General features: G+C 54.6%; 3 protein-coding genes across 7 annotated transcripts in view; 2 read left to right on the top strand and 1 right to left on the bottom strand.

Moving 5' to 3' along the window:
- LOC146335172 (protein-arginine deiminase type-2-like) overlaps window positions 1-8,336 on the top strand; it is a 45,540-nt gene extending 37,204 nt beyond the window's left edge. Inside the window, exons 12-16 of the mRNA XM_084822029.1 lie at window positions 2,118-2,262; window positions 2,855-2,948; window positions 4,714-4,799; window positions 5,568-5,696; window positions 7,500-8,336. Of these exons, the coding sequence (XP_084678155.1) occupies window positions 2,118-2,262; window positions 2,855-2,948; window positions 4,714-4,799; window positions 5,568-5,696; window positions 7,500-7,733 (688 nt within the window). The 3' untranslated portion in view covers window positions 7,734-8,336. The remainder of the gene's footprint in view (window positions 1-2,117; window positions 2,263-2,854; window positions 2,949-4,713; window positions 4,800-5,567; window positions 5,697-7,499) is intronic.
- A 3,401-nt stretch (window positions 8,337-11,737) lies between these two features.
- On the bottom strand, window positions 11,738-20,330 carry TRIM62 (tripartite motif containing 62). Its single transcript, XM_084822028.1, has 5 exons — window positions 19,858-20,330; window positions 17,489-17,584; window positions 15,542-15,798; window positions 13,643-13,758; window positions 11,738-12,938 (listed from the first exon to the last, which is right to left on the bottom strand). Exons 1-5 carry the CDS (start codon window positions 20,299-20,301, stop codon window positions 12,388-12,390), a joined length of 1,464 nt encoding a protein of 487 aa, XP_084678154.1. The 5' UTR covers window positions 20,302-20,330; the 3' UTR covers window positions 11,738-12,387.
- An 844-nt stretch (window positions 20,331-21,174) lies between these two features.
- Window positions 21,175-25,215, top strand: SVBP (small vasohibin binding protein). Of its 5 annotated transcripts, XR_014786029.1 has the most exons (3): window positions 21,175-21,360; window positions 22,747-23,041; window positions 24,786-25,170. XR_014786029.1 is itself a non-coding variant. In XM_084822032.1 (2 exons), the coding sequence occupies exons 1-2, from the start codon at window positions 21,190-21,192 to the stop codon at window positions 24,870-24,872; spliced, it is 258 nt and encodes an 85-aa protein (XP_084678158.1). In that variant the 5' UTR covers window positions 21,175-21,189; the 3' UTR covers window positions 24,873-25,215. The 5 variants fall into 5 exon arrangements, 2 of the variants coding, with proteins under 2 accessions (XP_084678158.1, XP_084678157.1); XR_014786027.1 differs by lacking the exon at window positions 22,747-23,041 and having other exon boundaries at window positions 21,175-22,691; window positions 24,786-25,200; XR_014786028.1 differs by lacking the exon at window positions 22,747-23,041 and having other exon boundaries at window positions 21,175-22,696; window positions 24,786-25,168.
- Window positions 25,216-25,650: the final 435 nt, after the last annotated feature.

Here is a 25,650-nt window from a genome sequence, read left to right as displayed (position 1 = left end):
GCTGAAATACTTAGTTACTGGCAGGAACCTCCTGAGAGGTTCTGCTCCCCTGCTGTAAAGAAACCTGCAAAATTTCATCAGTCCTGCCCACGTCTCTTTCTCTCTCGCTCTCTTCAGCAGCCATCTTTGGCCTTAATTATTTGTTCATTCATTAATTTCTAATCCACCAAAAATCTAATGTCCTCTTGTTTGTGAATGGTCACTTTCTCTTGCTTGTGTTCCGTTGTCTTGATCGGGATGATTTTATTAGCGTTGTAAACTATCCCAGGGGCGTCTCAAGCTGTGTTGGCAGGGCACGCATTTTAAAGTGAGATCAGACAAACCGCCACATGTTGCCAGCGAAATCCAATGAATGGTGGATGATCTACACATTATGCACATAATTTGGGGATTTCCACAGAAGGGTCAGATGGAGCTCATGTTCTCCGGTCCCTTATTACTGGTCTCGTTACATAAACCAAAGCAAACAGAAAAATTGCCTTGCTTCATCTAGCCCAATATCCTATTTCCAGCAGTGGACAGCAGATGCTTCTGGGAAACCCACAAGAGGGACGTGAGCGCTCTCCCCTCCTGTTTTCTCAGAGCAGCTGGTACTGAAAGACAGCTTCCCCCTGACCATGGAGACTCCATCCCTAAGCATCGCGACTGATAAGAGCAGACGAATCGCCTGGCAGGACCAGGCCAAGGGTCCACTTCATCCAGCATCCCATTTCCCATAGTGGCCAGCCAGGGGGTCCTGGGGAATTCATAGGGCAAGGAAGGAAGAGCCCTCCCCCTGCTCTTGTAGTCCCCACCCCACCCCAGCAATTGGTAAACTGCCTCTGATCAGGAGGTTCCGTGTCAGTCTCATGGCTCATAGTTGCTGATCCACCTTTGTTCCATGAATTGGCCGCCTCTCTTTTGTGGTGTTGGGTGCTCCTTGGGCAGGGGGATCTTCAAGACAACACGCTTTCCTTCTGTAAGTAATTCATAGAATCATAGAATAGTAGGGTTGGAAGGGGCCTACAAGACCATCGAGATCAGCCCCCTGTTTAGTACAGGAATCCAAGTCAGAGCATCCCTGACGGCTGTCCAGCCTCGTCTTGAATGCCTCCAATGTGGGAGAGAGCCCACCGCCTCCCTAGGTCATTGGTTCCATTGCCGTATGGCTCTCACAGTCAGGAGGTTTTTCCTGATGTTCAGCCGGAATCTGGCTTCCTGTCACTTGAGCCCATTATTCCGTGTTCTGCACTCCGGGATGATGGAGAAGAGATCCGGGCCTTCCTCTCTGTGACAGCCTTTCAAGTACTTGAACAGCGCTATCCTATCTCCCCTCAGTCTTCTCTTCTCAAGGCTAAACAGGCCCAGTTCTTTCAGTCTCTCTTCATAGGGCTCTGTTTCCAGTCCCCTGATCATCTTTGTTGCCCTCCTCTGAACCCTCTGCAGTTTGTCTGCATCCTTCTTCAAGCGCGGTGCCCAGAACTGGACACAGTACTCCAGATGAGGCCTAACCAGTGCTGAGGAGAGGGGAACTAATACTTCCCGGGATTTGGAAGCTATGCTTCTATGAATGCAGCCCAAAAGAGCATTGGCCTTTTTGCAGCCACATCACATTGTTGGCTCATATTCAGCCAGTTATCATAAATACGTTTCCATTTTTGGTTTACATAATGCTTTCTCCTTCCTTCCTTCCCTTTTTTTTGTCTGTGTCTCTTTCTTTCTTCCCCTAACTTCCTTCATTTCTCTTTTTCTTCCCCTTCTCCTTCCTTCCTTCCTTCCTTCCTTTCTTTCTTTCTTCTTTCCTTCTTCCCAATTCTTTATTTTGTTCCCTTCCTACCCTCCTTTCTCTTTCTTCCCCTTCCTTTCTTCCACCTTCCTTCCTTTTTTCTTCTTCACCTTCCTTCCTTCCTTCCTTCCTTCCTTCCTCTTTCCTTTCTTCCCCCTTTCTCTTTCTTTGTTCCTTGTTCACTTTCCTTTTCTTTCTTCCCCTTCCTCTTCGTTTCTTCCTTCCTGGTGTTCCCCTTCCTTTCCCATTCTTCCTTTCCTTTCCCCTTTCTCTTTCTTTCCATTTCTTCCTTCCCCCCTTCCTCCCTCCATCCTGCCCCCCTCCTACCTTGTGGGGGATCCAACCCTCTTAGATCCGCGGGACGAAGGATGACCAAAGTTGTCCGGGACTTCCTCTACGCCCAGCAGGTCCAGTCGCCGGTGGAGCTCTATTCAGATTGGCTGACTGTGGGCCATGTGGATGAGTTTGTGACTTTTGTTCCCATTCCTGGCAAAAAGGTGGTGACTCCATGGATTTATTTATTTTAATGTTATGCTTGACTGAGGGACCGGGACAGTCACGAGAAAGGATATAGGACAGTCTTCCCCACGCTGGTCCCCCCCACCCCAATGCATTGTGCTACAATTCCCAGTATCCCCCAGCCAGTCATGCTGGGAGTTGTAGTCCAATCCATCTGGAGAGCACCAGGTTTGGGAAGGCTGATGTTGGAGCTGAGCTTGAAGGGGCCACAATTCCATTCATGCACAAGTCACAGGGGCATCCTAGTATTTAGCTACTTGCCTGGTCACCATGGGTGGCCAGAAATTCCATGTAGATGAGTGAGCCGGCTGGCAGAGGAGAAACCGATTGTCCCATGCTTCTTACAACAACCCATTCAGGCAGTATTTTTGCTAGCCTGTTTTAAAAGGCTACTAGCCTACATTTCTGTGCTGGGCACAGAGGAGATGCTCCTGAAATCTCCTCCTTCAAGGCTGCTGTTCACCCCATGAGGGAAAGCATACAACAACAGTCCTGGTCATTGGCTCTTCACTGCTAGCTTGGCCCTCGTTCTGATATTCATGTGGCGCCTCCTGTACCTATTTCTCTCAGCAATTCCGGATGCTCATGGCGAGCCCTTCCGCCTGCTACAAGCTCTTCAGAGAGAAACAGAAAGAAGGTCACGGCGAAGCCATCATGTTCAAAGGTAGGCCACTGCAACAGACCCCCGCCTGTGCCGAATGCGGCGTTTTTCTGGGTGGGGAGGAGGGGGAAGGAGATATCTTGGTGGCAGCTACTGAGATCAACTTACATCCTGAAGAACAGGGAGGGAAGGCCCAGCGTGTGGATGCTTGCAGCCGTGGGCGTTATCAGCTGTAAATTATCCAGCCGCCCTGGGTGGAAGAATCTGATCTACTTGTTGCTCCGAGTTCCACAAGAGGAACACCTGCTGGGTGCGAGAAGCGTCCCAGGCGCAAGGCTGTGTGTGTCAATGATGGGCCGGAGGGGGCTGCTGCACTCTTGCCCTGCTTGCGGGTCGGCCCCTGTGCGAACAGAGTGCTGGACAAGGTGGGCCCTCCGTTTGATCCAGCACGGCTCTTCTGATGCTCTTGATAGGGGCGACTCGACCCCGCATGAAGGCTTGCAGAAGCTGCTATGTCCACACACGCACACACACAGCTACACAGGCAGTGGTTTGCCACGAACACCTCAGCTACGGAGATGAGGCATGCTGCAGACGGGACGTCTGATCCGCATTAGAGACCCCAGGGCAATTTGGGGGTTCAGACCTCCTCTCCAACCTGACTCAGCCTGGTGGGGGTTGGTGCACCTTGGCACGGATTTGATCGCGTGGGGAAACACCCGGGGTTCCGGGTGGCAATTTTCACCTCCTGGTACCTGGGGGGGGGTCACCACCCCACCGCCAAAGTGGCCCTTGGGAGTTCAGGCATGGAATAAGCAACAGAGTCTTCATTCAAGGGTAGTGGAGGGTGGTGCCTCCGACGTCAGCAGGGCTCTGAATCCGCTCTGGGTTTCAGTCACAAGCAGCCAGACCTCTAAAGGTACTATCCAAGATGCTGAACCCTATCCTCCAAATGGGTTCAGCACCTTGCATAGCTCCTTTAGAATTCTGGCTCGTTTGACTGAAACCCAGAGCAGATGCACACCCCACCGAAGTTGGAGCCACCAGCCTCCACCCGCTTATGGGGGCAACCTTCGGTCCAGGGCTGAGCTCTGGCTACAACAGCTGGAGGGTCACCCTCAGCCACAAGCCCCCAAGCACCTTTGCATGCTGTCCAGCAGCTGTGCCATCGGGGCCAGTCACATCTCCTCTTCTAAAACGGAGATGAATACTCAGACATGGCCAGCTGCGAATGAATCACAACACTTTCTAAGCCACTAAGCGGGGTGTTGGAAGTCTCCTCTTCCCTTTGGCGTCCATGTTGGAAGTCTCCTCTTCCCCTTGACTTTCATTGTCAACTAAAACCTTGTTATTCCAACAGGTATTTCTGTAGGGCACTGCTCTACTTTGTGTGTTTTTTTTTAAAATTTTCTGCTGCTGTTTAATTAGTTTCATTATGTTCTTGTTAGTTGGATTTTTTTTTTATGATGATGAGCTGTTGCATTCGGACCAAAAGACAGGATGCAGTTTTGGGGGGTAAATAAAGGAATTTATCCAGATTCCAGTCATCTGCTTAGAAGCCCTTGGCTCCTTCAGGAGCCCACATAAGGTCTCTGTCCCCCTCAAAAAAAACCCACTCCACCTTCTCTTATGAGTGGCCACTTCATCCCCTTCCATGGCACTCCACCATCTTCTTCTGCGGCCACATGGCATTTTGTTCTGAGAAGTCCCATTTTCTTAGGGAGGTGCGATAATGCAAGGGGACTCACGGACAAAAGGAAGGGACAATGCCAGTGCAGATAGACAGCAAGTCGCTTTGCGGTCCGCTTTCTTCATTTTGTCTTTCCAGGGTACACTGGGACAGACACGAAACGAGTTACCATTAACAAGGTCCTCTCTAATGAGATCATGGTGCAAGAGAACCAGTACGTACAGGTACGTCAGTCCTTGCCGAGCAGCAGTGTCTTTTCTTTTCAACAGATGACTGGTTGGGGACACCTTTACCTTTTTATAATAATAAAAGAGGCTGTGTGTCTGTCGGTCCATCACTGCCATCGCTCCGAGACAGTGAAACCAAGACCCCTGAAACCTGGCATACATACAAAGGGGACCTGAAGGGTATGCAACTCAGGGCTATTTTGTTTGAAAGTCACATTTAAGTTCAACTAATTTAAATGTGTCCATGTGGTTGATGCCGGCAGTGTCATCGTCAGTCACTAGGTGACAGACTTCCCTAAGCAGCACATAGCTTTGCAGTCTACAGTTTGACGCCAGGGGAGATCAGGAGGGACAGAGTTATACACCTGCCCCTCCCCACTGCTGTGGGGCTCAGGATTGGAGTGGGCAGCCCCCTCCCTTAGAGGACTATGGGGTGCCCCATAGGAGCCTTGCCTAGGGGTGCCAGCGGGTGTGGCTTCACCCAGATAGGGTGAGCACAAGGTGTCCAACTCCGACAGCAGTGCAGTTTTGCTTGAGGCTCCGTTGTATCAAACTATCCCAACCTGCGCGAAGCTGGGTCCGTCCACTAGTAATGACTATCGTGATAATAATGCCCTTATCTGTCCGTGGAAAACAGGAGAGGAAACCGCCTGTGGCCGTGGCAGGGAAAAGATGGGGGAGGGAGGAGGCCCCACATCGGTGCCAAATTGCTGTTTTGTGCAGTGCCCTGAGGGTCTGTAACTCAGCACCTTCCTCTTCCACCAGCGATGCATTGACTGGAACCGGGACATCCTCAAGAAGGAGCTGGGCCTGGAAGAGAAGGACATCATGGACCTCCCAGCCCTCTTCAGGATGGACAAGCAAGGGAAAGCCATGGCTTACTTCCCCAACATGGTGAGACTGGGCCCCCTTCTCACACCACCCGGCTAGGTTGCACTCATGTAGACAGTTGCAGCCCGCTTTTGGAAGGCTCTTGGTTGGGGAAGGCTGGAGAAGACCATGCTGGGGGTAATGGAATGAGTGGAGGAAGGATTGATGGGGGGAAGTGAAGTTGAGGGGCCTAGCTCAGCAGTGGAGCCCCTGCTCTGCAGGCAGAAGACCCCGGGCTTGATTTCCAGCATCTCCAGGTAAGGGTGGAAAAACTCCTGCCTGAAACCCTGCCAGTCAGCATCAGCCGTACTGGGCTAGATGGACTCAGTAGAAGGCAGCTTCCGAGGTTTCCAAGATAGAAGGGGGACAGAGATGGTTAGAAGTCAGAGAAAGCTCATTGAGTTAGGTTGGAGAGAGAAATTGGGCCTATTTGCATGACACAAGCCATTCTGGGCTGATTTACCTGCTAGGAGCCGCGGCACGTGCTCCCCACCGTTATGAACGGTGAAGGACGGTGAACGTTCATAACGGTGAACGTTCATAACGTTCATAACGTTATGAAGGCCCAGCCAGGGGCTGCTGTGGCTTGTGTCATCTGAGCCCGGGTGGTGGGGGTTATTTGAGGGCTAAACAACCCTTGCAGAACCCTAAAAGACCATGGGTTCTGTGAGAGTTGTTTGCTCCTCAGATAACCCCCACCACCCGGGCTCAGCCCACACAAAGGCGTGCATACTCACGATGGCGGTGGGCGCGCGCTGCAGAGCCCCAGGGGTGAACTAGCCCACGGCGGGCTGCTGTGTCGTCCAAACCAGGTCAGTGAGAGAAATTAGAGGCCAGAGTTAAGTTAGCGAGGGAGGAGAATCAGAGACAGGGAGGTGGGGCAGAAGAAAGGGAGAGGCGTTACTGTCAGCGGGGGGGGGGGGTGGTGTTGTTTTTAGAACCATTATCTATTACTCTTTATCACGTGACTGTTTGTTCTGAATGTCGACCTGTTAAATAAATATATGTTTATTCTCGTAATTCAGTGCCTAGCTATATTCTGGTCTGGGTGGATTTGGAGGTCAGCACGTATCACCCCACCTGCTGGCGCTGATGTATATATAGAGGATATAAACAGGAGTCCTTCTGCTTTCTGTCACTCAGTAGGCTGCTTTCTGGGGGGTCCTAGGAAAAGTCTGGACTCTGTAGCCTCTAAGGCAGGGGTGCTGAACCTCTGATCAATGAGCCAAATCCAGCCTACCCGTGGTTTGGGGGCTGTGTCCCCAAACCGCTGTTCATTGGGTGGTTCCCACGTTCCCCCCAGTCTAAAGGTTGGAATGCCTCTCCTAAAGCTACAACACGCTGGTATGTGGGCTCCACCCCACCTTGCCTTTGGCCCCGCTCACCCCTGGAACGCAGCCCCCGAGTGCTTCTCCAAAATGGAATTCTGCCCTCAGGCTGAAAGAGCTTCAACACACCTGTTGAACTGATGGCCCAACTAGGTAAGAAGGCAGCTTCCTGTTAGGATCAGCCCTTTACACAGAACCCTGAGGACTAGAGTCCTAGTTTATTTTTAAAGGACCTTCGCTCAATGGCAGAGGTTCAACACCCCCTGTGAGAGACCCCTAGTTACATCACACCAGGATGCGTAAGAAAGCCTTTCTCAAGGGCACGTGGGTCCTTTCCAGGTCTCACGCTAAAACCCCACACCAGTTCTACCACCTTTTTCTGATGATCAAGGAGTCTTTATTCCTGCATAGGTATCCTGAAGCCTTTATTTTAAAAATTAGTCCCTTTGCCCCATCTCTCTCCCTAAAACGGCCCCTTCCTTTTCCCCTTGGAACACAGGTGAACATGATTGTTCTGTCCCGAGACCTGGGTGTGCCGAAGCCGTTTGGGCCAATCATCGACGCGGAGTGTTGTTTGGAGCAGCACGTCTCCGCCCTGCTGGAGCCGCTGGGACTGACGTGCACATTTATTGATGACATTTCCTCCTACCACAAGCAACTGGGAGAAGTCCACTGCGGCACGAATGTCCAGCGGAAGCCGTTTGATTTCAAGTGGTGGCATGTTCTCCCCTGAAAGGGAAACACACGAGACAGATTCATGTGAACAGTTTGAAACCCAACATGCGTTGACCTGTGCCACCCGTCCCCATTGAGTTCTGGACCAGGTGGAACTGGTTCGTCTCTCTCGGGAGGTCCAACATACCATGTCTTTACAACCACCACCAGTTGGAAAAACCACACAAGTCAACGGCTGTTGGGAAGAGAAACTGTTCGCCCGAATCCTCTGAGAGCAGCTTTTTTTCTAGGCACGTTAGTTCTGTTTGCTTGGGGGATTGATCGCGTTTCTGAGTTTGTAAGGGAGTCATGGCGCATTGCAGGGCTTTCTTATTTTCTAATAACTTTGCGCATGCTCTGTGTGTTTTTCTCTCTCCTCTTTTGCCCACTACTCTACCAAAGTCTTTCAGCTGAGTGCCGCCTTTCCTCCTTTATGCATGCAGCAAACCCAAAACCCATTCCATACTCTGTGCGTGTGTGTGTTAAAGCCGTTTGGATTTATGGCAGCTGGAGGTCGCATTACTGGTTTGGGGCATTATACAAGGATTTTGAGAAGCCACCGTTTTCTGGGCTCAGGTGGCACTGATGTGAAACAAATGGCAATAAAAATGGGGAAACTGCTGTCACGGGTCTTCTTTTCGCAGAGAAGCCTGTCGCTTCCGTTCACTAGGACTCTTTTTGTTGTTCACCATGAAGCATGTTCAAGGTCTCAGTTGCATCAATTGTTTCCTTTTGGGGGATTTTTACTACAACATTTTTGACTCGCACCTGAAAGGGAAATGAATACTGGAGAGGATGCACCATCGCTGGGTAGTTGGAAGCTTAGCAGAATGAGTTCAGTGAAGGAGAATTGCCCTCCACACACATTTTTTAAAAAGTATCCTGCTGGAGAAGCACACAGAGAAAAAGAATGGTTGCTCACCCCCACCCTTGCCCTCTTCTCGGGAATGGGCTTTCTTTGTTCACTCCCCTTTTACAGGGAATCCACCTGCTGTCATTGCCAGGCTATAGTATTCCTTTGCTTTTAGGGTTATCTGGTTCCCCCACCTCCAACCATCGTCCCTGATTTGGAGTGATTTTTCTCCCCAGTAGCAGCACCAGACAGCCAGCATGGCTTGTCAAACATCTATTGATGCTTTTAAGGGCTACTGTGCCTTTATGTGAAAGCTTTTAAAGGCAATTGTGTGCCTTTAGGTAAATTCTTCTTCCTTGCACCATCTGTCCCAGCTTATCCCAACCTGATGAGTCAAGCTACAACTCCCATCATCCCAAGCCAGAATGGACTTCCCTGCTCCTTCCTTCCCATGGCTGCCCCTTCAGTCCCCTGAAAATGCTACACAGAGTCAGGAGACCCTGATGAATGGGATGAGCTGTGCAGGGGCATCCCCCCCAAATCCTACAGAGGGACCTTCCGCTAGCAGATCCCTTCCACCTGCAGAAGGCAGATCCTGGTTCCAACCCATGGTTTTCCCCTTGTATAGTAGAACAGCGCTATTTCGCCACAACAGAAAGGTGAAATAGGAATGACAGTAAACCATCCTGCATATGCACCCACAGGCAACCAAAACTGACCAGCAGGTAAGACCGGAATTAAGCTTTTCTTACAATTGCAAGTGACCTTTGTTGAATGGGATTTACTTGTGAGTAAGCATTATAGGAGGATCTTGAACATGGGGCATTGCTGGATAACACTGGGCGGTATTAAATGCTGTGTGGAAGGCTCTTTTAATTCTGCTTCTGGACAATTCGAAAAGCCTGGTTCAGCACCACTAAAGGGCCCTGGGGCTGAAGTGACATACAGCACAGGATCTGGGAATCCACACAGCCTCTTCCAGAAAGGCCTGTGGATTTGAGCCCACAACTCCTAAAGCTTATTCCGGGCGGGCCAGATGTGCCAGCATCCCTCCTGCTGCCACGAGGGCGGCTTCCCACAAAGGGCTGAAAAGGGGTGCTCCTCTCCCACGGCAGGCAGGGTATATGCAGCATTATGATCCAGATAGGACATGCTGGGCTGAGGGCCAAGTCTGCAGGAGTATCAGATTCAATTAATGAGGGAGATCAGGTTCGAAGGCGAAAGTGGAGAGAGGCGAATCGAGAAGCACCTTTGCCGCTGCCATAAAAGCCCACCCAGGCGCTTGGGCCCACGAGGGTAACGCTGCCGCCATCGAAGAGACAGAAATAAATTTAGCCTCTTGCCTTTCTGGTGATAATGAACAGCATTCACAGAGGAAGGACCCCACTGCCTCTCGCCTTGCCCCCAGTATCTATATTCCAGGCCGCTGGCTGTCAGGGACAGTAAGTTGTGATGACATGGCCGCCTCTTCCGGGAACAGGCCAGCTGTGGGAAGTGGAGAACACAGGGTGGAGATGTAGCACATAACTCAGTGGGGTGGGGCCCTGCCAGCCTTTGTTGCGGGCAAGGATAGGGTTACCCTGCAGCCCCAGGGACAGGAGGTGGGCCCCCGCCTCGGCTACGTAAAACACAGCCCGGAGTAAGGGCCCACACCTCGAGACCACTGGGATGACACAACGCTCCCCCTCCCTGCACCAATCTAGGAAAGCCTCTTCATCCACACGCAGCTCCCCTTCTCAATGAAGAGTCTAATTATGCCCATCGGTGGGTGCAAAATGCTTGCAGAGATCTCCCGACAAAGCAAGCCGCTACAGGCCACACTGATATGTGGGGGGGCCTAAGCACTTAACTGGGGGTCTGGAATCAGGTTCCCCATGCGCCAGTCACTGAACAGTTTTAACACCCGGTTCAGTGCAGAACAGGGGACTACAGGAGCTCACGGGCGTCAGAACCCAACAATGAAATCGAGGGGGCTTTCAACCTCTGCTCAAACACTCCGATGTCCCCCCGCTTTGCGGATCTACCACCTTTCAGGCCAGCCTCCCTCTTCTCGCTTGGTTCTGATCAATTCTGGCTACGTCCGAGTCTCCTAAAACCAATATCCCTGGCCAGCATTTCCCCAATGGGGGGTATCCTCCAGTGGTCTGGGACTAGAATCCCCACGCTGCTGGAGCGCACCCCCGTTGGGGGAAGGTTGTTCCGGGCAATCCCAGCACCCGTTGCACAAACTGCGACCTTGCACTTTCCAGGTTGGCGCCCACCGCCTTGCAAGACCGCTCACTGATTTGCAAGGGAAGGGGATTCTGCTATGCTTCATAATCTCTACGTAACCCAGCTACAGAGTCTTGCTTGACCATCACTGCAGCCGGAGAGGTCTGCATCAAAAGCAACAACACAAGAAATGCCTCTTCTCTGCCAGGCGCGTGGTTTCGGCAGGCGTGTCCAAGCGATTTAAGCAGCGAGATCCTTCCCTGTGCCTGGAGAACTGAAGATGCATCTCTTACTCCCTCCACCTCCAATTGCTCCCTTCCCCGTGGCTGCGGGGATCCGCCCAATGGCGCTAATTAAGCCAACGCTGCCCTCTTGTGGACAGCTTCGGTAACGATGTAGAGCGGCTTGAGAAAAAGGGGTTCGAATTTTAGGGACAGGCAGAAAATCTCGGATCATCCCGTTGCCTGCAGCTGTTCAGTGGAGCTGGAATCATTCGTGTCACGACAGTTGCTCAACGCCATCTGCCCGCTAAGTGCGGGGCTCCCTTCGCTCGGGGGGGGGGCTCTTCCAGCCGCAGGCAACTTCGGAGGAGCTCTTAGGGGCCACATCCCAGCGGTGGGCGGGGCTGAGGGCAAAAGGGGTGGAGGGCACATACAGCGAATGCCGGCCCGCGTGAGCATGAAGCTCTTCCTGCCAGGGGCTGAGCCTGAGGAGACGCCTTTCCGCCTTCTAGGGGAGTCCGGACAGCTCCTTGGCAGCTTCCAGTTGCACATTTTTAGGCGGCCCTCCTCCGAGGAGCTCAGGGTGGCATCCATTTCCCCACCTCCCACAACCTCCCACCAACCTTGAAAGTTCAGCCCTGAAAGACAGGCTAGGGTGAGACATCACGACTGGCCCATAGTCACCACGGATGGGCAGGGGAACCCAGGTTTCCCCCGTCCACTCAAACCACTACACCACACTGTCTCATTTTCCTTTTACTCTTCTTCGTCAAACAGCATGCAAGTGACCAGACAAACCTCCAGCTCAGACTGGGGACCCAAACTTCCCATTTATTCTCTGAGTTTGTTTGCGTGCTCCCACTCTTCATCACCCCACCCCCACCTCTACATTGGGAAACAGACCAACTCAAAGTTCATTCTCAACATCCAGGGAGCCCATTCCCATTTCTGCCCGTCAGGGGTGGCTGGACATCTTTCGGGACATGCACACGCACAGGTAGCCCTGGAAGGACTTGCGCTGCGTGAACTTCACCAGCCTGAGGGTAGGTGGGGGGCATGATAGTTCTCTTCCCCAACGAACGCTCCGTGTCGCTTGGCCGGGCCACAGACGGCCACATTGCACCATCACCGGCTACAGCCCCCAAAGCACACATCAGGGCCGACCCCAAAATATTGCAAGCTCCTAGGCAAGAGGCCAGGATCCAGCTTCCACAGACCTTTGTCCCATCCTGGAGGAGAGAGTTCCGCCACCCTCGCGACTCGCAAGGAACCCTCCTCAACCCACCCTCCCGCAAGAGCTCCGGAGAATCAACAGTCGGGCACTTTGCCCACCACGCCGGCGCCACCCAGACTTCCCCACCCAGGGGCGAGACGAGCAGTGGCGGCCCTTAAATACGGATGGTGTTGATCCGCAGCGGCTGCACGTTCTTGCCGTTGGCATGGCTTTGCCCGGGGCTGAAGTAGGAACAGAGCTTGCCAGGGAACCTCTCCCGGAAGGTGTAGAGCCAGGACATGTCGTCGGCATTGTAGAAGATCAGCAGCCCCTTGTCATAGTCCAAGAAGACGCCCACCCGCTCCAGCTTGCTCCTGACGTTCAGCCGCGTCCAGGGCTCGGTGCAGGCGCTGTACTGGTTGCCGTCGTGCATGACGATGCAGTAGAAGCCCCGGCTGGGCTGGATCTGGATGCTGCCCTTGCGGGTGACGGCCTCGTGGGCCAGGCCAATCATCCACTGCGTCTTCTCGGAGACCACCACCTCCCAGTAGTGGACCCCGCCGCCGAAAGCCTCCGTGCCCAGCACCGACACCTCCACGTCAAAGCGCCTGGGCGAGTCCTGGAGCGGCTGCGGGTGCAGGTTGCCGTACGCCACAATGGTGCAGTCATCGGACAGGATGAGGCGCTGGTGAGCTGTGGCGGGGTCCAGCGTGAGCGTGGCAGGCACTGGTGGGGGGAAACAGGAGGAGGAGAGGGGAGAAGGGGGGGACTCAGAATGGGCACTGCGACATCAGGGAGCCGCAGCTGCATCCCTTGCAACAGGCCGTGTACAAACGAGGGCAGAAGGGGGCCACAGCTCAGCACCTGAACTGCATGCAGAAGGCCCCGGGAAGCATCACCAGTGAACAGAACTGCCCCCCGAGACCCTGGGATCCCCAGCCTTTTGGCGTCGATGGGCACATCTGGAATGTTGAGAGAGTCGTGACTGCTCTCACAAAATGGCTGCTCGCACTGCCCCTCAGCTGTTGTGCCACTCATCCCGGAAGCGTCCTTCGCTCAGGCCCTCCGCTGTGGAGTTGCTTTGTTCCCTCCCACCACATCCAGACACAGCATCGCGTGTGCTGTACTAGGGATCTCGGAGAAATACACAACGGAATCAAATGTGTTCAGATTGGTTTCAATGGGTCTACTCAAAAGTATGGTTAAATCTGGAACCAACCCATTAAACACTGTACTAGCAGTTTTGATAGATGGAATGCATTGTTCATTGGGGTTTATGGAGTGATTTTTCCACCTTCATGTATATCTGTTTTTCGGTATTTTGAAAAAGAACAACATTCAGTAAACTTTAATTGGTTTTCAACAGCATGAGGATGTTCTTCCTGCTGATTTTTCCTTTTTCCCTTTGGCCAGGGCAAGAGCTGACTTACCTGGGTGGATGTCTTGGAAAAGAGACTTCCAGATGGTGTACTGCAGGGGACCCATGTACTTGGAGGTGGGGAAGTCCTCGTACGTGAGATTGGTTTCATGGATCTTTCCCTTCATCCTTGGGGAGGAGGGGGCAAAGGTTAGCGACAGCATCTCTCTCGCTGGTTTGCTATCTCATCTGGAACCACCGGCCCCTTAACTCAGCCTTTCTGCAACCTGATCACCTTGCAATGTCAGACTGCAACTCCCATCATTCCCAGCCAGCATGGCCAACAGCACCAGATTGGGGGAAGGTGCCTTAGATACTGGAGCCTTGACTCGACCTGCCTCACCCTCTGTCCACAAGCAAGCATCACTCTGCCAACCCCAGAACCAGGGATGCAGGACGGAAAGTTTTCCAGATTGGAAAATTTTTCGGCGCTTTTTTTTCCTGCAGGAAATTTTCCAATTCTAACTTCATTAGAAACAATGAATATACACCAACTGGAAATATAGTATTAAGCAATGGCAAGCATGGCCATTTTTCTGCTCACACAGGGCCCCTGTGAGGCAGACTCTTATCGTCACTGCCAGATTATTTATATGGACAAACAGTAGTCTATCTCTGCAGCCCGAAAAACTAGTTCTCCACTCCACTCGGGTTTGTCTTTTGACTTTCCAATAGGTCATGCCAATTATCTGGAGAACATAACTGTCCCCAAATAGCATTTGTTTTTTTCCAGGGCTACATTTAATTGCCAGCCCTTCACTGTACTGGATGGCCATTTCTTAGGTACTCCTTATCATGAATTGCTTTGCCCCTATGGGGCCGGGGCTATAGAAACACTAGCTCACTTTTGGGGGGTATGTATTAGTATTATTATTTATTAATATACCACCTTCCACAAAGGTATCAAACCAATGTAGCTTCTATCAAGATGGCCAGTACAGATTATTAACTCCTATCCTATTGAAATGCCCAGGTAGGACTTTTGAATGGTACCTTGTTTATTTACTAGCGGATGAGGGGGAAAAAAATAACAGAAATAATGGCCAGATTTTTATTTTTTTTGCTGCAAAGGTACATAAAAGGTTTTTCTCTGCTTAAATTCAACTTGGGTTGGCCTTTCCCTAGCTTATATATGTACCAAATATTCTAATTTCTATATTCTAATTTACTATCCTATATTCTTTAGCTTATATGCTATATATCCTAATCTGGATATTTTAATGTAGCATATCATATTTCTTATCTTAGTTATTTTGAAGTATTTTGTCATTGATTTCAGTCCATCTATTGTTAATTATCCATGTTAAATTTGAACGATCTTGGCGTTTCTCTGTGCTTTGAACAAGACTGTGACTACAATAAATTTTGATTGATTCATTCATTCATTCATTGATACAACATGAGGGAAGGTCATGCTAGTGTCTTTAAATATTTACAAGCATTCCAGAAAAAAAAATAAATCTACATAGCATAGCTATTAAGGATGCAATCCTATGCATGTTTAAACAGAAAGAAGTCCTACAACTTCTAGCATTTGCCAGCCAGCCATGCTGACTGGGGAATACTGGGAGTTGCTGGACATTGTTCTTTCTAAACAAGCACAGGTTTGCGCCTTAAATCACATTAAATGCACTTCAATTCTTTCCCTGACATATTTCAAGTCCAATATTGGGACAAAAAAAATTAGCATGGGGCACTTTCTTCTTAGCTTCGTTGTTTACTAAATACAAGTAAAATAAAATTCAGTCCCTCTCTAGGCCCGAGGGCATCCAGAAAGCACAGCGGACATGTCCCGAGGCAAATCCCCCATGCAAAGGAGTCTAACTGGCACAGGGACCTTCCCCAGGAAAGCCCGCATCAGTGCCCATCGCCCTTTGCTGGCCCATCTCCACCCCGGCCGCTCTCCGCCTACCTGTCGGAGAGGGAGGCGATGCCGGCCAGGAAGGCGTGCTTGTCCGGCTCGGCCAGCCGCTCCTGCAGGATCTGGCCGCCCTCTTGCACCTTGCGCAGCTGCTGGCTATAGCGCTGGATTTTCTGCTCGATGTCCGTCAGGGTCCGGGCCGTATCAGCCTCCAGCTCTTCCAACATGGCCTTCTGGCGCTCGCGCAGCAGCCGGTGCAGCCTCTCGAAGGCCTCCCCAATCGTGGCCCGCAAGCTCTTGGCAGAGGACTGGAGGGCGAGAAGCACACCCTGGAGGTCCCGACCCAAAAGAGTGTTGTCGCAAGGACCACAGATCTCCCGAATCTCTTAAAGCCGGGGGCAGGGGCCTGACTTTTATCAGAACTGGGGGAACAGATGTTCAAACAGATGTTAAGCAGCCCCTCCCCAAACTGCTGTCAGTGCCACTGGGCGGGGAATGCACAAGCACCGGCGTGATTCTTCTCGTGGGCTAACAGTGGCATCATGAGGGACGTGGTGAGATTTAGACCAGGAAAAGAACATGAGGAAGAAAGGCCTCAATATCCCCTCCGCAGGGCTGGTGCCACCTCCAAAGGTTTGGGTGGGGGGAGGCAGATCTCCTACAACAGCCTTCCCCAACCAGGCGCTTTCCAGAGCTGTTAGACTCCCACTTCCTATCATTCCTACTAGCCAGAGTTTAAGTCTAAAACATCTGGAGATCTAGCTTCTGCCCACACTTGGCCTAAAGGAGCCCCTTTCATGACAGAATGGAGTTGGAAGCCCAAAGAGAAGGGCCACAGCTCTGTGGCGGAGACAGTCCAAGGTTACATCCCCCGCAGCATCTCTAGGTTGGGACGGGAAAGAATCCTGCCTGAAACCCTGGAGAGCCACGGCTGCCGGTCAGTGTCGACAATGCTGTTGACAGTCTAAGGCAGCTTCCTGTGTTCTCACTTAAATCAGACCTTTAGTCAGAATCATGAGGACTGGAATCATACTTCACTTTTAGGGGAAGGGCCGTAGTTCAGGGGCAGAGCCCCTACTCTGCAGGCAGAAGGTCCCAGGTTTGATCCCTGGCAGCATCTCCAGGTAGGGCTGGGAAAGAATCCTGCCTGAAACCCTGGAGAGCTGCTGCTGCTGGTCAGTACAGACAATAGCTGGGCTAGATGGAGTAACCATTTGACTTGATATAACACAGCTTCTCACGGTCCTAGGAGGTCAGGATCCTGCACCACGCTCAAGGTGAACCTCTCAACCCAGGTGAGGCTCTCTAGTGATTTTTGCTAGTTTGGATGCACAGATTGCGAATGGCTTGCGGTGGTTTATTGGACTACAGATGGATTGTTGTGCTAGGAACGGAGTGTGGACTGCATCAGTGGCTGAAGCTGTCCTGCAGCTTTGCTGGCTTTGACAATTTGTTCATCGCTGCGATCAACTTCATCGCTGCAGAATATTATCAGGTGTACGTTTGGTGCGATTCATCGTGAACCCGCCGAATAATTGCACACCACCAATCATCATGCACACGTCAATAAACCTGACTTGATTCGACTAGGAAATACATTAAACCTGCCCTCCACTGACCCAGAGGGACCACAGATGAAGGACCCAACAGAGAGCCAGTGTGGTGGAGTGGTTAAAGTGTCGGGCTAGGCCTGGGGAGACCCGGGTTCTGGTCCCCACTCAGCCACGAAGCTCCCTGGGTGACTTTGGGCTAGTCAGTGACTCAGCCCAGCCTACCTCACAGGGTTGTTGTTGTGAGGGTAAAATGGAGAGGAGGAGGAGGAGGAGAAGGTAAGCCGCCTTGGGTTGCTTGCAAGAGGAAAAAGGCGGGATATAAATGCAACAGTAGTAGCAATACAAACAACAACAACAACAACATTCGGTTCTGGATGCGACCTTGCAAGCGGCCCTTCCGAGCAAAGCCCAGCGTGTTCTTGTGAGACACAGTGCCGGCCCTTACCTTCGTCTCGGCCAGCTGTCGCTTGAGCAGGGCCAGGGCTTCGTTGTGGCCTCGCTCGCTGTCCTGCAGCATCTGCAGCTGTTCCTTGAGTTCCCGCTGCAATGGAGACAACAAGTCATTGGTCTTGGGTGACACCACCACTTGGCTCTCCTCCTGGATTCACTCCAGAAGCCACAAGGCCTTCCACATTGGGGGGGAAAAGGGGGAAAGCGGGCAGAGAGAAGTTAGGGAACAACCCTTCCCTCGATAAACCCTCCTTCAATAAATCCTCCCCCCCCCACACACACACACACACACAGAGGATGCTTCCCTTTACAGCAGGGGTTTCAGATGTTTCAGCCTACGACTCCCAGCAGCCCTCACCCTCTGTTAGCCTGGCTAGGGCCAGAACAGCTGGGGGGTCACAAGTGGCCAACCTGTGTATTGCAGGGGGGCTTCTGACCTGATGCCCCAAAGGGCGGCCATCTTGGTGGCAGCCTCTTAGCCAGCCATGTGCATTTGTTGATATGGAGGGAACAGGCTTTGCACACAGAGAATCCCAGGTTCAATCCCCCCACGGGGCAGCATCTCCAGGTATGGCTGGGGAAGACCCTTCCCTCCCCGAGGCCCTGGAGAGCCTCTGCCAGTCACTGGGGACCAGGGGAGGGGAACCTCTGGCCTGCAGGCAAACCTGCCCGTGGAGGTTCCCCATCCGGCCTGCGGAAGGGACCAAAGGCCTGACTGCGCATACGGCAGGCAGAGCACGTTCTAAAGGGTGGGCCTGTGCTCAGAAGGGACAGCGCCAAATGGGGTCTGGGTTCAAGCCTGGGCATCTCCATGCAAACAAGTCTCGGCTAGCAGGGCCAGAGAGAGGCTTCTCCGATGCGAGAAGAAGCACTCGAGGGCGCAGCGGCCTGGCTCAAGCACAGGGCGTCTTCTTCAGCTTGCGCAAGATCCGCCTTCCTGATCCTGGCGCCCTCCAGGCATGCTGGGCACTGGGTCCCCCCAGCCACCTGTGCTAGGCACTGCAATCCACACATCTCGAGGGGACCCAGCTGCCCTAGAAGAAGCCCCCCCTGTTCCTCTGGGTCTGGGCGGGAGAAAAGAGCCCCCCGCTGTGTGCCCACCACCACGGCCTTGGCGATGGGAACAGGCAAAAAGCAACCCCAGGTGGAGCTCAAGGTCCGTCCCGCCCAGCACCCGGACTTCCCCAGCAGCCAAGCAGACGCCGGCTCTGGGAGGGGGAGGGGGAGGGGGAGGGGAGGGGAGGGGGGGCCCAGCCCTCCCGCAACGTCACCCCCAAGCCGGAGATCTCCTGCCTTCTGCCCTGGAGGCCCATTTGGCCATCATGGCCAGCGCCTGCTTCCATTCCTTAACTTGCCCCCTGGGTTTTTTTTTCTAATGGCTGTGGATCGTGGCCAGGAACATCTCAGGGTGCCTGCTGAGCCAGGAAACCCTCCAGGGCAAAACCTTCCAGACGTCCTGGGGCTCCAACTCTCATCAACCCCAGACAGCGTGGCCAGAGATAATGGGAGTTGTTGTCCATTCACATCCGGAGAGCCACAGCCAGCAGTTCCCTCAGAGGGGGCAGGCCCACCACAGACCCACCTCCCCCTGCTCCTCCAGGGGGGCAACAGGCTCCCTCCCTGAAAACCCCTGCACCCCCACCCGCCCTGCTCCTTCAGGGGGGCAAGGGGCTCCCGCTCTCCCTGCATGTCCCCCCAGCAGCATGGCGCAGAATGATGGAAGTGGTGGTCCATCCACATCCAGACTACAGGGATGGCAAGGATGATGGGTGTTGTTGTCCCTCAACCTCTGGAGGATCACAGCAAACAGCTACTTTGGAGGAGGCAGCCCCGCACCCACTTTCAGGGAGCAACAGGCTGCCCCTCTCCCTGCGTGTCCCTCCGGGAGCATGGCCAAGGACGATGGGGCTGGTAGTCCATCCACATCCGGACTGCAGCAGCCCCTGCACTGCTCCTCCAGGGGGCCAACAGGCTCCCCCTCTCCCTGCATGCCACCCCCCGGGAGCATGGCCAACGACGATGGGAGTGGTAGTCCATCCACTGCAGCAGCCCTGCATGGCCACCCGCTCTGCTCCTCCAGGGGGGCAACAGGCCCCCCCTCTCCCTGCATGCCCCCCCGGGAGCATGGCCAACGACGATGGGAGCGGCAGCCCATCCACACCCAGACTACAGGGATGGCCCGGGAAGACGGGTGTTGTCGTCCCTCAACCTCTGGAGGCTCACAGCAAACAGCTACTTCGGAAGAGGAGGCGGCCCCGCACCCGCCTTCGGGGGCAACAGGCCCCCCTCTCCCTGCACGCCCGCCCGGGAGCCCGGCCAAGGCCGCCGGGGCTGGGGCCCGTCCGCCGCCGGGCCGCCGCGCACCTGGAGCTCGTCGAAGGCGTCGTCGAGGCTGGTGACCTGGTGCTGCTCGTGCACGGCGGGCTCGTCGCAGAAGAAGCAGACGACGGCGCGGTCGGAGAGGCAGAAGAGCTTGACCTTGCCGTGCTCCTTGGCGCAGGCGGCGGCGGCGGCGCCGCGGTGCTGCGCGCTGCGCAGGATGGCGTCGAGCGGGAAGGCGGCGTAGCGCGCCACGATGTTGGCCAGCTTGAGGCTGGGCGCCAGGGCCGGCTCGGCGAACGCGCGCCGGCACTCGGGGCAGTCGCGGGCCGGCGCCGCCTGCGCCTCCTGCCGGCGCCAGTGCTCGCCGATGCAGCGCCGGCAGAAGTAGTGCTCGCAGCCGAAGCTCACCGGGTCCTGGTACAGGCTCAGGCAGATGGGGCACACCAGCTCGTCCTGCAGGCTGCACGGCGCGCCCGCGCCCGCCATGGCCGCGCCGCGCCGCGCTGGGCGGCGTCGGGCGGGGCGGAGAGGGGAGGGGAGGGGCGCAGCGGGGCGCGCGCCGCGAGCAGCCGCCTCCCGCCGCCGAGCCCGCCCGGCCGCCTCCCCGGCCCCGCCGCGGCTCCTCCCTGCGCCCCGCGCGGCCGGCGGCGTCGGGCGGCGCTCCGCCTCTCCCGGCCGCGCGACGCCGCCTCCGTCCGCCTGGCGGCGCGCGCGCAGGCCGAGCCCAGCCGGGCGGGGGCGCGGCCGCCGACGCCGCTCGAGGGGCGCGCCGCGACCCATCGCCGCGGCCGGCACGGGGCCCTTGGCTGGCGCCGGGGCTGCTCGGGGCGGGGGCGGGGGCGGTGCAGACGCCGCTCGCCTCGCCAGCCCGGTTCCCCCCGGGCTGGGCTGGGCTGCGGCCCTTCCCCGGGCGCGGGGGCAGGACGTCGCCTTCGAGCCCGGCAAGGGGCTGCCGGGGCCGCCTGCGCCGGGAACTGCGCCGCGGGGCTCCCCTGCGCCCCGCTCTCGCCCAGCCCCTCGCCGGCGGGGCGGCACGGGGCGGCCTGGCGAATGGCCGGAGCGCTGGGGCGCCCGCGGCGCGCCCGGAACACGGCCCGCGCTCGGCCGCGCGTCCGCCCGCCGGGCCCCGGGAGCGGCCGGAGGGCCGCCGCGGGGGGCGCTGAAGAGCGCCGCCTGAACTGGGAGCACCCTATCCGGCCTGGGGAGGCGCCGCTCTCCCTCTTCCCGTCTCTGTGGTCCCCTAGCTCCCATAGAGAGGCCGAGGGTAGAGCAGCCGCTCCCGGCGCGTGCGCCGTGTGAGACGCGCGGCGTGGGCGGAGCGGCCGCCTCCGCGCGTGCGCCGTTGCTGGCTCGGCCGCCGTGTCCCGTCGGAGGATGGAGCCCGGCGGCGGCCGGCGAGAGAAGCCGCCGGCGGCCCTGCCTGCCCAGCAGGCGCCGCCGCCCAGGGCCAAGGAGGCCTCCGGCGCCGGCGGCCACAACAGCCGCCTGGAGAAGGCCAAGCAGCGCGCGGCCCAGCAGGAGCTCAAGCAGCGGCAGCGCGCGGAGGTAGGTGGGCGGGGCCGCGCCCTTCCCCGCGCCGCTCTCGCGAGAGCTGGCGTGCGAGGGGGACTGCGAGAGCCGGCCTCCCCAGTGCCCTGCCTCTGGGGTGGGCGGCAGCGCGAGCCGCCATCAGGACTAGCCGCCATCGGCAGCACTTGTAGGTTAGCGGCGTGCTGGTTTTCGCCTCGTGCACCCCGCTTCTTATTGGCCCCCGACCCAGGCCTTGCGCAGCCTCTCCCGAGCCAGAGGTCGCAGGGAGAAGGAGCCGTGCGTCCCTCGGCCCCTTGGCAGGTGAGCTGCGGCGTCCCGCGGGCCTCTTGTCCCCAGCGCTGCCTAGCATCTGTAGGAACGTGCCAGTGGTTATTGTTACCAGGGAGGCGGTGGGCTCTCCCACACTGCAGGCCTTCAGGATGAGGCTGGGCAGCCGCCTGTCAGGGATGCTCTGACTGGGCTCCTGCATTTTTATTTATTTATTATTAAATTTATCAATCGCCCATCTGGCTGGCCACCCAGCCACTCTGGGCGATGTACAACGTACAATAAAACAGTTTAAAACAATAAAATTCTACAACAAAAACATTTTCTAAAATACCCTAACCCACCCCAAATGCCTGCCTGAACAACCACGTTTTTAATGCACGGCGGAAGCTCATTAAAGAGGGGGCATGGCGGAGTTCCCTAGGGAGGGAGTTCCACAGAGTGGGGGCCACCACAGAGAAGGCCCTCTCCCTCGTCCCCACCAGTCTAGCTGTCCTGGCTGATGGGACAGAGAGACGGCCATCCGAGGCTGATCTTGTTAAGCGGCCTGTCTGGTGCTGCTGGAGGCGCTCCTTAAGATAGGCTGGGCCGGAACCATATAGGGTTTTAAAGGTCAAAACCAACACCTTGAATTTGGCCCGGAAAACAACTGGTAACCAGTGCAACTCCTTCAGCACTGGAGTGATGTGATCTCGCCAGCGGCTGCCTTTAATCAGGCGAGCCGCCGCGTTCTGTACCAGCTGCAGCTTCCGAACCGTCTTCAAGGGTACATTGAGCAGGGGGGTGGACTCGATGGCCTTGTGGGCCCCTTCCAGCCCTACTGTTCTATGGTTCTGTGATTAGGGGATTTGGAGCTGAACGCTGTCAGTATGCTGATGGCGCACAGCTCCATCTCCCTGTGACATCTGACTCGGGGGAGGCTGAGCAAGGCCTGGATCGGGGCCTGGGCTGAGGCTGGGCGAGGGCCAATAAGCTGAAGCTGAATCCTGGCAAGGCGGGAGCCCCGCAGGCGAGCAGTTCCCCGGTCCGGGAGATGGGCACATCGCCTGTTCTGGATGGGATCGCACTCCCTCTGAAAGGTCAGGTCCGTAGTCTGGCGGTACTTTTCTATGTACTATTCTGTGATTCTCCTAGATCCGTCGTCGTCGCTGGAGGCCCAAGTGGCCGCGGCGGCTCGGAGTGCCTTTTATCAGCTTCGGCTGGCTCGCCAGCAACAGCCTCTCCTGTACAGGGATAGCTTGGCCACTGTGGTACAGGCATTAGTATCCTCAAGACTGGATTACTGCAATGCACTCTATGTGGGGCTGCCCTTAAGGCTTCTCCGGAAGCTGGAGCTCGTGCAGAACGCAGAAGCTTGGCTGTTGTTGGTAGCTGCCCCTTTCAGCATGAACTGCACTGGCTGCCTATTCGCTACCGGGCCAGGTTTCAGGTATTAGTACTAGCGTACAAAGCCCTACACAACTCAGGATACCTGAGAAAGCGCCTTCTCCCTTACCAAATCTGCTCCGTCATGGAGGTCATCAGAGGATATGTTCCTGGTGGTTCCACATGGACCCATGGCCAGGTTGGAGTCCACCAGGAAAAGAGCCTTCAGTGTGCTGGTGGCCCCTTTTCTGTGGAACTCCCTGCCTTTGGAGGTTGGGCAGGCGGCAACGTTGTGTTCCTTCTGGCACCTCCTGAAGACATTATTTCGAGAGGCCCTTCTGCGTGACCAGCTGTGGGTTATTAAGTTCAGAATCTGTCCTTTTAAGATGTTTTAATTATGGGGTTTTATTCTTTTATCTTGCTCACCACTCCAAAATCTTTGATGTGGAGCAGTATATAATAATTGTAAATAAATTTTAAAAAAATAAAATAAATCCTATCAGTAATAAACAGTGAATGTATATGTATAGAACATTAGTTATTGGGTAGATTGGAATTGTAATAAATAATAATAAGCAAGTATCCTTGTTATTATTTTCATTATTACTCCATTTCTATCATGCCTTTTTTCCTCTTGCAAGGAACCCAAAGGGGCTTACATCCCAGCTACTGATGAGGGCAGAAACCAGGACACTTAGTTCTAAATATATTTAGAAATGACTCTGTTGTTGGTCTATCATTCATATCTGTGTGTGTTTGCGCACATGTGTGCATATATACACACACACACACACACGTTGGATTGGACAAATTCCTGGAGGAGAAGGCTATCAATGGCTACTAGTCCTGGTGGCTATATGCCATCTCTAGTACCAGAGGCAGGATGCCTAGGTGCACCAGCGGCTGGGGAACTTGGGTGGCAGGGTGCTGTTGCAGTCAGCACCCTTCCACCCAAGAAAAATGGTGGACGCTTTGTCTGATCCATCATCAGGGTTTTTGTTACATCCCTAAATTCACTATGGGCAGCTGGTTGGCCACTGTGTGAACAGAATGCTGGACTAGGCGGACCCTGGGTGTGATCTAGCATGGGTTTTCTGTTCTTTTATTCTTATACGGATGAACAAGGACAAAACAGCGCCAAAGCAAGGCCGTCATAACGCCTTTCCAAAAGTGGGCAGGCAAATTCAGTGGCAGCACACAATTGACCTACGGCACTCACTGCCACATGATGTAGCTGCAGCAGCCACTAGCAGGTGGCTTTAAGGGGGGTGGAAAAAACTCACAGAGGGGGTGGGAAGGGTCACCAGACTTAAATATAACAGATGTGATAATTAAGAGGAACCTCCGTGGTCAGAGGCAGTCTGTAATGTGCAATCGGTGGATGGAACCCGCTTCTACTACCTCAAGATGACTTGTTAGAAAGGGCTGGGCAAATTGATGGAGGAGAAGGAGAGGGCTGTTGGGACCATGGTGACTAAGTTGGAATCTCCATGTTCAGACACAGACTACTGCACACTCACTTACTTAGAAAAATAATCCATCCTGTTGCTGCTCTTCACCCAGAAAGGTCCCAGAGCAGCAACCAAATGGACGTGCCTTGTGGTGGCAGGGAGTTGCACAAGTGGTGAGGGACAGGAGCAAAGAAAGCAAATGGAGATGGGAGGGAGGGTCCTTCTCATCCTCAGGGAGGCTTTTTGGAATCAGTGACGCAGCAGTTGAGAAAGGCCTGGGGAGCGGAGCTGCTTTTCCGGGTGCTGCGGTGGTGGGGGGCCTCGTCTTCTAACATGCCGCTGTCTGGTTGGACACAGATCTACGCCCTGAACCGGGTGATGACGGAGCTGGAGCAGCAGCAGTTTGACGCCTTCTGCAAGCAGATGCAGGCTTCTGGCGAGTGAGAACACAAGACGCGCTCCGAGCAGCCAGTAACATGTTTCTTCCCACGTGGCCTTCCCCGAGGACCAGAGTTCCCCCACACTGGGCCGCGCTCAGTAGCCTGACAGTACTGGACACCCATGGAAGGGGAAAACATGCAGCCAGCCTCAGTCGCCCCCCCTCCATCCCTTCTGCCACTGAGCCGCCCTCCAGAGCTTCCATTGGCCTGTTCCTTGTTAAAATGGAGTTTCTCTTCTTGTTTTTAAACTCTGGTTTTCTAACCCTATTTATTACTTTTGTCTGAGAAATAAAAGTTTTTTTAAAAAAAATAAATAAATAAAGCTTGTCACCATATGGTATCTTTAGAATAGGGGTGCATAACGTCACTCTGGCCCTCTGGAGTTCTCCAGGCAAAAGAGGCCATTGTCATGTCTTGTGGTAGCGAATGCCATAAATTATTTCCTGACAACGTCCTTTTATCAGTTCTGCATCTCCCCCACCCCGCCACCTTCATGGGATGACCCCTTTAGGCTGGCTGAGGAATGCTGAGAGTTGTAGGACGTTTTCTCTGTCCAAACAGGCATAGGATCGTGCCCTTTGCTTATCTGTCTAAATGAAAACGCTTCAGTTTTGGTTGCCCTTTGCTGGGGCCAAAAATCCATATGTTGTCTCTCATCGATTTCTGAAATGAGCAGGCTCCTTTCTCCATACCAGCTCCTCTTTCCTGAGGGGCAGGGGGCTATGCTGCTCCCCCATCCCTAAACCTCCCACTTCCCTCTTAAGCTTTGGCTGTTGGGCAAT

This window comes from Heloderma suspectum, chromosome 15 (assembly GCF_057233095.1).
Source record: "Heloderma suspectum isolate Gila_16-S chromosome 15, 16-S_ref, whole genome shotgun sequence".
Lineage (NCBI taxonomy): Eukaryota > Metazoa > Chordata > Lepidosauria > Squamata > Helodermatidae > Heloderma > Heloderma suspectum.
This window is presented reverse-complemented; position numbering and strand designations above follow the sequence as displayed.